Source organism: Bidens hawaiensis, unplaced genomic scaffold (assembly GCF_021521415.1).
Source record: "Bidens hawaiensis isolate Kalapana, Puna unplaced genomic scaffold, B.hawaiensis_p1.1 tig00074832_1, whole genome shotgun sequence".
Classification (NCBI taxonomy): Eukaryota; Viridiplantae; Streptophyta; class Magnoliopsida; order Asterales; family Asteraceae; genus Bidens; species Bidens hawaiensis.
Genome location: NW_027502981.1, coordinates 24,322 through 35,920, shown reverse-complemented (window position 1 = coordinate 35,920; position 11,599 = coordinate 24,322). Strand labels below are relative to the sequence as shown.

Genomic DNA, 11,599 nt, shown 5'->3' with positions numbered 1-11,599 from the left:
ACCCGTAACATTTAGGTTATATATGTATAACGACAACCTTAACATTGCTATCAGGACTTTCTCTGAGATTTCGACTGCCCTGAATAAATATCAAAAAGGACTTTTATATATGAAAAAATTTCAAAAAATTAATGATAATTGTGATAATGATAAACAAAAAAGAGTTATTGTGACGACAAACAAATACAAAACAAAGTTTAACAACTTAAAAAAAAGTTAAACAAACCTAGAGCTCTCGTAGCTTTTTTTTATGTAACATTTTTTTGGAAAATTTTGGGCCCCTTTTAGCGGGCTCTTAGCGGCAGCTAGAGGTGGGCAAAAAAACCGGTTAACCGAACCGACCTGAAAACTGAATCGAAACCGAACAACTTTGAAACCGATTATGTATAAACCAGTTTGGAACCGATAAAACCGTCGGTTTGGAACCGGTTTGTAATTTCTCGCCCAAAACCGGTTCCAAACCGGTTAACCGAACCGAAACCGGCCAAAAACAGGCAAAAACCGGTCAAAACCCGAACCGAAACCGATCGTAAACTGGTTTTGACTTTTGTTGACTAAACCGAACCGGTTTCAACCCAAACCGGTTTTGAGTTTTAAACTGGTTTGTGCACCTCTAGCGGCAGCCAAGGCCCGACCTACTTCAGAGACGGCCCTAATTGCTATAAGGTTCAACATTGGTTAGAACTTAAAATAATAATTTCACATTTTAATAAAAAAAATATTGTAATTTTGCCATAACAAGTATGATGATGGCTAAAAAACTCACCATTAAACCCTAAACTATGATTTAATAAGAGATAATTAATCTCCTATAACTAATTAAATGTATCATTTCAATGTATCCCACATGAACAAAAATTAATACCATCAAATTGAGCTAATTTAGATCTCAATTTGAAATCAAAATCATAATATAAACCAACCAAGCAATAACATCTTGTAAGTTCGAGCCATAAGCGGACCGGATGGAGGGCTACTCATTTGCAACTCACACCATCCATGCAACCAATAAGTAAAATGAAGCCCACCCAAACTTGCTCTAACCTTAAAAGTCCCCTTAACACTATACAAAACCTTATTACTCAAAACTTGTGCTTGTAGTTCCTTAGCATGGCTCGGTGGCAACGAAACCAAGCTCGATATAAAGCGAATCGCCACCACACCGGTGTCTTTAGGTCGTTGGCTAAAAGGTTGAATTGATTGGTTTGCTATCACGTCGTCTTTAAATAATAATTGCATATACGCTTGCTCGAATTTAATGTTTAGTTTCTTGTTGGGGTTGGAAAAGTTTGCTATAAATGTGAGATCACCGTTAAAGCGTCCTGGCGAGTCGAAATATATAACGTTTAACGTTGCATGACTCCTGTCAAGAATGGGCGTTTTGGGCTTGACTACTAGGAATATTATTAAAATCGATACACCAAGGAAAATAATTAGTATGGTGAATATTAAACAAATTATCGCGCTACACGTGCGACGTTGTTTTCTAAACAAGAGTCTATCGCGTGTTTTCGTGGGATTATTTTCGTGTGAAAACTCTGGTGTTAATGTTAAAATATGTGATGATATAGTGGTGTTTGTTGGTTGTGGTCTTGACATGACATGTTTGGTTAGGGGTGATGGTTTTATGCATGAGTATGAGTGTGAGTGTTGTCTTGAGAGAAAACTACAGGCCGTGGGCGACGGGGTGGTGGTTTTTGATTGCGGTGAAGGTGTACAATAGACCGATGGCGGCTCGGGTGGTGGTGATTGGGTTTGGAGGTGTGACATGTTGAGAAAAATAAAGGGGTTATTGGAAGTGAAATATAACACCAAATGAAACAATGGCAAAGGAAAAGAAAATGGATGATTGAAAGGTGGGTGTTAAGTTGTTATTAGATGGGATGTTAAAGAAAAGATACAGAGGAAAGTAAGTGCTTTTGTGTTGATTGAGACTAGACAATGGTGGTGGGGTTGGTGGGTGGTGTTTTTGATGTACAAGAAATGAGAGTGGTGGAATTGGGTTTAGGTTTTGATTTTGAATTTGAATTCTTGTGATTTGTTTAGACATGCTTTACATACATGAGATTGGTTATTTAGACGCTAGGGAAACCTATATGACTTGTATAGGTCCAGCCGCTATACGAGTCTATGTCTATACGGGTTGTATAACTCAAGCCCGGCTCTGAGAACAGTTAAAATATTTGGGCTGAAGGTGAAAATATATTTGGGCCTCAATAAAAAAGGTATCTTATTGGGTATAAAAAATTTATTTTTTGAAGACAGAATTACAAATTTTGTCCTTTAAAAAAAGCCAAATTACGGTTCGTGTCCTTTTCTTAGTTTCCTTGCAGGCGGTATCCTTTAAACTTTTTTTTCCTACACGTTATGTCCTTTACGCTAACTGGGTTAGAAAAACTCAGTTAAATCCCATCACGTGAGAAGCATGTGAGGGCATATTGGTCTTTTTGCCTACCCTGCAACTTCTTCTTCTTCTTCTTCATTTTGCAGATCTTATAAAAATAGTCTCTGTGTCCTATCATCGTCTCCCTCAACAGGCCACCACCAAAGAATATATCGATACTCAGCCAAGCCCTAAAACCTGACTCGGTTTCATGTTTAAAATTCGTTCTTCATCGTTGTAGTTTGTAAATAAAAACATAGGGCTTTTAATCAGAAAGAAGAGGCGATTCGATTGATATAATACTTACCATGAATAGTGCCCACTTTGATACAGGCGAAGCGTCGCCGGAAAACTTGCGGCGGCGGCAGTGGACTCGGATAACATAAGTGGCCGATTTTGAGAGGGCAAAGGTGACGATTTGAATTCCAATCAGAAGGCCTGACAGGTCGTAACCGCGTCATTTAGGACGCAAGATTCTGCGTTTATTACTTCGAGTAAACATGACAGGTTTTGGTGATGATTTGCAGTCGATTGCATGGTCGACGGAAAACTAAGATGGCCGGAAATTTGGTGCCGGAAAAACGTGATGTGCAGGGGAGAGGGTGGTTCATCAATTAACAATCTAGGGTTTCACCAATGGATCCCACCATCCCAATTTCTGCCCAAGTGGGTGTTAGGTTCGGAGTCACACACAAACACGAATACAATAGTAAAACCGAAAGAATAAACGAAAGAGACACAAGGATTTAAGTGGTTCGGTCACGGTGTATGACCTACGTCCACTGTCGATAACTAGGGTTTTCTTATTATTGAGTGATACCAACTTACAAGTACAGGAGAGAATATATAGACTAGGCAATTAGGGTTTAACCCTTTAACTAAACTGGGCCTGATTAGAGCTTTTGGGCTTGGCCAAAACTCAAACAGCTTAATCTCCTAATTCTGTCTATTCGTCTAAACCGGACCCGACCCATGATGGATCGGAGACCACAACATAACAATCTCCCACTTGGGCTTCGAGACATCTTCTCTAAACCACCACTTGGATGCGTCAAACATTTCAACCTGCTCCCATTTGGAGACGTAAAATGTCTTCACCTGCATTGCCTTGTACATGTAAAATAAAACCCATCTGGTTTTGCACCTCCTAGTTACCCTTCGCCTTCTCAACATTATTCCTGAAGGCCTGCTGAAGCTCTGCACAGCTTCAGCTTATCCAGCATCACCGGCTTGGTGAACATATCTGCTGGATTCTTAGCACCTGAGATATTTTTCAAACTGAAAACACCATCACTGATCAAATCTCTGACAAAGTGATATCTCCTCCCGATGTGCATAGTCTTCGAATGATAGACTGGATTCTTCGCAAGTTTCACTGCACTCTCATTGTCACAATATAAGAAGAACTCTGCCTGTTTCTTTCCCAACTCTTCAAGAAAAGTTCTCAACCATACTAATTCTTTACTTGCTTCGGCTGCTGCCATATATTCTGCCTCAGTGGTTGATAAAGCAACACTTTTCTGAAGTCTGGACATCCAACATACTGCTGTTCCCCCAACTGTGAAAACATAACCAGTAGTGCTTTTAAACGTCTTCTTACATCCACCCAGATCAGCATCTGAATAACCCCTGAGAATTGTATCCTTCCCCTTAAAACATAACCCCAAACTGGAAGTACCCTTTAAGTATCTGAGTAACCATTTCACCGCTTCCCAATGTTCCTTTCCCGGATCCGACATAAAACGACTAACTACCCCGACAGCATGAGCAATGTCTGGCCGTGTACAAACCATGGCGTACATGAGACTGCCAACAGCAGATGCATACGGAACTTTAGCCATCTCTGTTCTTTCTTCCTCTGTTCTGGGAGACTGGTCTTTGGTAAGTTTGAAATGACTTCCCAGAGGTGTGTTTCTCGGTTTAGTCTTCTCATCATTCATCCTGAATCTTTCTAACACTTTCCCTATGTATTTCTCTTGGGATAGTGTTATGGAGCCATCTTTCTTTCTGGATATACTCATCCCCAAAATCTGTTTGGCTGGACCAAGATCTTTCATCTCAAATTCATCAGACAACTGTTTCTTCAACTTGCGAATCTCCTTCATATCAGATCCTGCAATTAACATATCATCTACATAAAGAAGTAGAATGATATATGAGCCTTTAAACTTCTTTAAGTAGCAGCAATGGTCGGCCTCGCATTTCTTGTACCCAGTTCTCACCATAAAATCATCAAACTTTAGGTATCATTGCCTAGGTGCCTGCTTCAGACCATACAAGCTTTTCTTCAATTTGCAGACCCATTTTTCTTTCCCGGCAATCTGAAACCCCTCAGGTTGTGCCATATAGATCTCCTCGTCAAGATCACCATGTAAAAATGCTGTCTTAACATCTAATTGCTCTAGATGTAAATTTTCTGCAGCAACAATACTTAAGATCAATCTGATGGTGGTCATCTTCACAACTGGAGAGAATATTTCATTATAATCAATTCCCTTCTTTTGCTGGAAACCCTTGACCACTAAACGAGCTTTGTATCGTTTAGACCCATCATGTTCTTCCTTGACTCTATAGACCCATTTATTCTGTAGAACTCTTTTATCTGGTGGAAACTTGGTTAAAACCCATGTCTGGTTTTTACTCAAAGAGTTCATCTCCTCCTTCATAGCATGCTCCCACTGGAGCGAATCTTTCAACTTAAGTGCTTCATAATAACTCTCTGGCTCACCATTTTCAGTTAAAAGGAGATAATTAACTGAAGGTTTGTAACGTACCGGCTGTTTAGAAACTCTGGTGGACCTCCTAACCCAGTGCTGAGGCGAGTCAGGTTCTTGTGGAGACTGTTCATCCTCAGACTCTGAACTCCCACTGTCAGAGACTCCCTCTGACTCTTCATTTCCACCAATATCATCATCTTCAAATTCAGGAACTGTGGTTTCTTCAGTTTCTGTCTCGGGTTCGGTAGCTGACTCAACTGTCTTTTTCTGAGCATCAATTTCATATTCAACCTGCTCTTTCTGAACCCTTGATTTTGAAGTGTTTCTATCTTTGTATAACTCAGCCTCATTAAAAGTTGCATGCTTGCTTCTGACTACTTTTCTGCTTTCTAAATCCCAAAGCCTGTAGCCCATTTCGTTTGACCCATAACCAATGAAAACATATTTTTTAGCTTTAGCATCAAGCTTGTCATTTTTCACTAGATCATAAGCGCTACACCCAAAGACTTTCAAATGCTTATAATCTGCAGCTTTACCTTTCCACTCTTCTTCTGGTGTCTTGAAACCCAACGGTACTGACAATCCCCGGTTAATTAAATAAGCTGCAGTGTTAACTGCATCTGCCCAGAACGTCTTTGGAAGCCCGGCATTAAGTCTCATACTTCTTGCCCTTTCATTTAACGTCCTGTTCATTCGTTCTGCCACTCCATTTTGTTGAGGAGTGCCAGGGACTGTAAAGATCATCCGAATACCGTACTCTTCACAATAATCACGGAATTCTTTGCTAACGTATTCACCACCGTTATCCGACTTCAAGCATTTCACCTTCAAATCAGTTTCCAATTCAACAGCAGTTTTCCATTTCTTAAAAGTATCAAAAACATCAGATTTATTTTTAAGAAAGTAAACCCATACCTTGCGTGTCGAATCATCAATGAAGGTGACATAATAGTGTGATCCTCCCAAAGAAGAGACTGAAGTTGGTCCATAGACATCAGAGTGAATAAGCTCCAATTTCTGAGCTTTCGGTTGTTTTCCGGTCTTCACAAAAGATACTTTCTTCTTTTTACCGAAAACACATGGTTCACAAAATTCAGATTCAACCTTCTTCAGTTCTGGAATTTTTCCTCTAGCAACGAGCATTTTCATCCCTTTTTCACTCATGTGGCCGAGTCGTTGGTGCCACAAACTAGACTGACTCGGTCCACTGGTCACTGCATTTACCCCATCAGCTGGAATTTCAACCATGTATAAAGTGCCCTTCTTTTTACCTCTGGCGATCACAAGATTCCCTTTCACAACTTTCCATTTACCCCCACCAAACATAACATCATATCCTTGGTCATCTAACTGCCCAATAGAAATTAGCTTTCTTCTAAGGCTAGGAACGACCCGAACATCCTTTAGAGTCCATGAGGTGCCCAATGAAGTTTTTAGTTCAATATCCCCCATCCCCGTGATATCAACAGCATGATTATTAGCCAGACGAACTTTACCAAAATTACCTGTTCGGAGATTCTTCATCTTCTTCGTGCTATAAGTGGCATGAAAAGATGCACCAGAATCCATAATCCATGAATCTGTTGATTCTTCAACACAGCAGATAAGAGTCTCTTCTGAACCTTCTGAATCATCTGAACCGGTGGCCAGATTAACTTCCTTCTTAGATTCTTTCTTTTCTTTTGAAATTGAGGGGTTAGGGCATTGGTTTCTGAAATGCCCCATTTCTTTGCAATTCCAACACTCAATGTCTTTTCTGGGCTTTGACTGACTTCTTCTTCTAGACTTTGACCTACCCCTGCCATTACCTTTCTCTCTTCTCCTACCTCTCCCTTCGGTGCTCAATATAGAACTAGATGTCTCACCAGAATTCCTTCTTCTTATGTCCTCCCCTAAAATCAAATCCCGGACTCCTTCAAAAGTAAGCTTAGTATTCCCAGAAGAACTACTAACTGCAGTAACAGTCCCTGACCAACTTTCGGGTAACGAGGATAACAAGAATAACGCTTGACCTTCATCATCAAACTTGATATCAACAGAAGACAAACGAGAAATAATAGTGTTGAAGTCATTAACATGAGAGGTAACAGACACCCCTTCCTTCATTCTGGTGTTAACTAGCTGTCTAATCAGAAATACCTTGTTTGATGCAGAAGGCTTTTCATACATATTTGACAAGGCTTTCATAAGACCATACGTGGTAGTTTCATTTACAATATTGAATGCCACATTCTTAGCTAGTGAGAGTCTAATAACAGCTATGGCTTTTCTGTCAAGTACCTTCCACTCATCATCTTTCATACTTTCCGGTTTCCTCTCTTCTAGTGCTTCCATTAAGTCTTTCTGACATAGCAAATCCTCAATTTGCATTTTCCACCATCCAAAATCCTGACCATCAAACTTCTCAATCTTGATCTTTCCGTCCTCAGCCATTATCCAAAACTGAGTTTTGATTACAGCAAACAACCAAACTACCCAAGGAATAAAAGGACTGGAAACTGATCAGAAAAAACGAACCAGCAGCTGCGGAACCCTAATCAGCGGCGGCAGAACTGTAGCAGCGGCGGCGGTACTGTAGCGGCGGCGCGGTACTGTAGCGGCGGCGGTACTGTAGCAGCGGCGGTGGAACTGTAGCAGCGGAGCAGCGGCGGCGGAACTGTGTGTATAATCGAGAACCAGGCTCTGATGCCAATTGTTAGGTTTGGAGTCACACACAAACACGAATACAATAGTAAAACCGAAAGAATAAACGAAAGAGACACAAGGATTTAAGTGGTTCGGTCACGGTGTATGACCTACGTCCACTGTCGATAACTAGGGTTTTCTTATTATTGAGTGATACCAACTTACAAGTACAGGAGAGAATATATAGACTAGACAATTAGGGTTTAACCCTTTAACTAAACTGGGCCTGATTAGAGCTTTTGGGCTTGGCCAAAACTCAAACAGCTTAATCTCCTAATTCTGTCTATTCGTCTAAACCGGACCCGACCCATGATGGATCGGAGACCACAACATAACAGTGGGCGGAGGAGTAGATGGTTAAGAAGATGGAGAAGAAGAGTGGGAGGTATGGTGATGAAATTGGGATGGTGGGATCCATTGGTGAAACCCTAGATTGTTAATTGATGAATCTAATTAAGATCTGCAAAATGAAGAAGAAGAAGAGGAAGAAGAAGTTGCAGGGTAGGCAAAAAGACCAATATGCCCTCACATGCTTCTCATAACGTGTAGGAAAAAAAAGTTTAAAGGATACCGCCTGCAAGGAAACTAAGAAAAGGACACGAACCGTAATTTGGCTTTTTTAAAAGGACAAAATTTGTAATTCTGTCTTTTTTGAATAAGCCTTAAATTTTTTAGGCCTTATGATTTGGTTATGTAAAAAACTTTTTTTTATTAAAAAATATGTTTAAATGTCTCAAGTGAGTTATAACCCACAACCTTTTAGTTAAAAGTCATACCCCTTTACCACAAAACCAAGCTAATGGTTATGTAATTAAGTTTAAATATTATATATACATATTGTTTTTCATAAAATATAAATATAATTTTTTATATCCGGGCCTATCGGGGTGTCGGGCCAGGGTCCGTCGACCACCCGGCCCTTCCTTATAGTCGGCCTTGTTGTAGCCCATATACGATTCGTATAGGTCAGATGTGGTATGATGCCATATACGAGCCAGGAAGCCTATACGGCTTACATAGGGGATATACGACCCGTGCATGCAAAAATTTGTCATCATGCTTCCTCCGTACATTTGTCAGTCATGCGATGTCTATATGATTCATATAGTCCCTATACAAGTCGTATAGGGTTGTAGAGACATCATTGGGATAACATCCCTTGGTTAATTATTCAAATTTGTATGATAAGGGTGGACACATATCCTACTTGCAAGTGAAGCGGGTAGGCGAGTTGAGCTAGCACACCACCACAATGCATCCTCATATAGGGACGAGTAGATCAAGCGAGTTGTAGAACTTGGAGAGGATGAAGTGAAATTGATCGTTGCCAACGTATATATAGTCGTTGTGGTTATTTAATTATTATTTTTAATTACAGTAAAGATACAAAAAAAAAATTTACACCATTTCTACAATCTTGCTCTCTGTTTAAAAAAATACATACTCCCGGCCATAAATCCAAACAGACTCGTGAACCAATACAACAATGTCAATGAGCGGGTGTGGACCGATACCATCAATGATCCAATGACTTGTCACAACCTTTCAACTCTAGTTAAAGATTGACATTTTCATACTCTATGGGTTGGGAAAGGTGTCGTTTCATGGACCAGATATCAACGAAATGGAGGGACATCCACAAAATAGTCATTAAGTTTAAAATGATCCATTGATATTTGATGCACCATGATGAACCGTCCTATTAATTGGACTAAAGAACAAGTTATGAACTTTGCGATCGCCAATTATGAGTTACAATATGCTTCAACGTTTACAATTGTCAATTTCCGGATCACTTTAAGACAGTATGTTTAATCCTTTTGTAGTTTTATGTGTATAGATTTTAATAAAATAATTATGTCTTATTAATGTTTAATATTATTTGTTTAATCTTTAATGTTGGTATTTATTTATTTTTAAAACCATGAACTCTACTAAAAATAGTTGTTTATCATTCACATGGTTCTATGTTGAGGCAGCCATTTTTTACTTTTGGTGTCTTTCTTGCACTTTATTGAACCTTGGAGTTGGTGGGGGCTTTGACCTTCCATAATCAATGGCTTTGTTTGAATCTTTATGATATGATTATTTAATACTTTTTTTTGAACAAATTGTTTAATACTTAGTCATTAAGAAAACAGCAAAGGCTACCCAAAGTACAATATATATATTTTTGAAAATCAAATACAAATAACCATTTTTTAGGGTTTTGAGTTTTGGATGATGACAAGTTGTTCAACAAATCTTGTTTTACTTTTTTTATATAATTGAATCTTTATTGTGCTATAAATTATTGTGCCTTTATGGTACCTAAAAGTGTGTCCTTTATGTAACTTGTTTTATTGGTGTTTAGGTCTTAAAGTTTATAGGTTGCTTAAGAAAAAACAATATCAAATCAACTTTAGTATTAGATTAAGTGTTGAACTTTATTTGTCTAGATTGGTCTAATGTATTTATATTATGACGTGCAACACGTTTAAAAAATATTAATCAAAATGACTAAGCGACACTTTTGTCATATCTTTACCCCCCCCCCCCCCTTATATACTTTAATTAAAGTTATAAATAATAACTTTACAGTGTTCTAAAAGGAAAATACTAAAGATTGACGAAATTAAGGAGAATTTTGATTGAAAATCGACGTTTAAATCAAGAAATTCGGGTTTGATAGTTGGGGAAAGTCATTTATAAAAGACCTTTTGTTTGTTGATTGAGCCCGTATATTCAATCATAGTGCAAGTTATGCCCGTTTGAAGTTTAGCATTTTTTTATCATGTTTCCCTTTAACAATATATATAATCCAAATAACCGTATGTAACTCTTGGATCAACTCCTCATCACGTGAACCTCTAAAAACATAACCTTTAAAGCATGTACTTCAACCAAGACAAAATTAGGGCAAATTTAATATAGCCATAGACAAGTTTTCTTCTTTTTTACCATCCGCCTATTACTTAACAGTTTCTTATCATTATAGGTTTACAACGTACCATATTACGTTATCATTTTTAGCACGCTATAATAAACTCGTGTAAGCCTATTAAAGGCCTTAGGATGAAGGTACAAATGATATATGGTTTCAATTGTAATCATGGAAAACACTTTAATTTGGTCACAGTTTTCATGATATTCATAATTTGGTCACAGTTTGTTGATCAAATAAGTTTTTATAAATAAATACAAAGATTCTTGTTATGGGCTTGGAACAGGCCGTATTTTCACACTGTTGCTTTGAGTCAAGATTCATGAATCCGAAGGCTTAACTGGGCTTTTTAAATTAATCTAATGGGCCTGTAACTTTATTTTATGTACTAAATTGAAGTAGAGGTGCACAAAAAACCCGAACCCGGAACCGGACCCGAATAAATACCCGGAACCGATTTTTCTAATACCCGGGTTTTTAATACCCGAACCTGAACCCAACCCTACCCGTAGGGTACGGTAGGGTATGCATTTTGACACTAAAACCCGAACCCGATTTGTACCTGGTAATACCCGAAAACCCGATTTGTACCCGGTAATACACGAACCCGGAACCGAGGTTTTCCAATACCCGAAACCGGGTATTTCAAATACCCGATGTATACCCGAAAAATACCTTAAAAATACCCGAATAATACCCCTAAAAAGTGCAAACTTTTAAAAAATCCAATCTATATAAAAAAAATACAGGAAAAAAACCCGAAAAAACCCGTAAATAGAGTTTTTTCAATACCCGATAATAAGATATTCAAATACCCGGTTTTAGAATACCCGGTTCTATACCTGACCCGAACCCGATGCATAGGGTATGATTTTAGAGACAATACCCGAC

The 11,599-nt window shown here is 38.7% G+C and overlaps 1 protein-coding gene across 1 annotated transcript; it reads right to left on the bottom strand.

Annotated features, from left to right (window-relative positions):
• Nucleotides 1-906: 906 nt before the first annotated feature.
• LOC143606443 (uncharacterized protein At1g08160-like) lies at nt 907-1,774 on the bottom strand. The gene has a single exon (XM_077082213.1). The coding sequence runs from the start codon at nt 1,768-1,770 to the stop codon at nt 907-909; it is 864 nt and encodes a 287-aa protein (XP_076938328.1). The 5' UTR covers nt 1,771-1,774.
• Between the last annotated feature and the right edge of the window lie 9,825 nt (nt 1,775-11,599).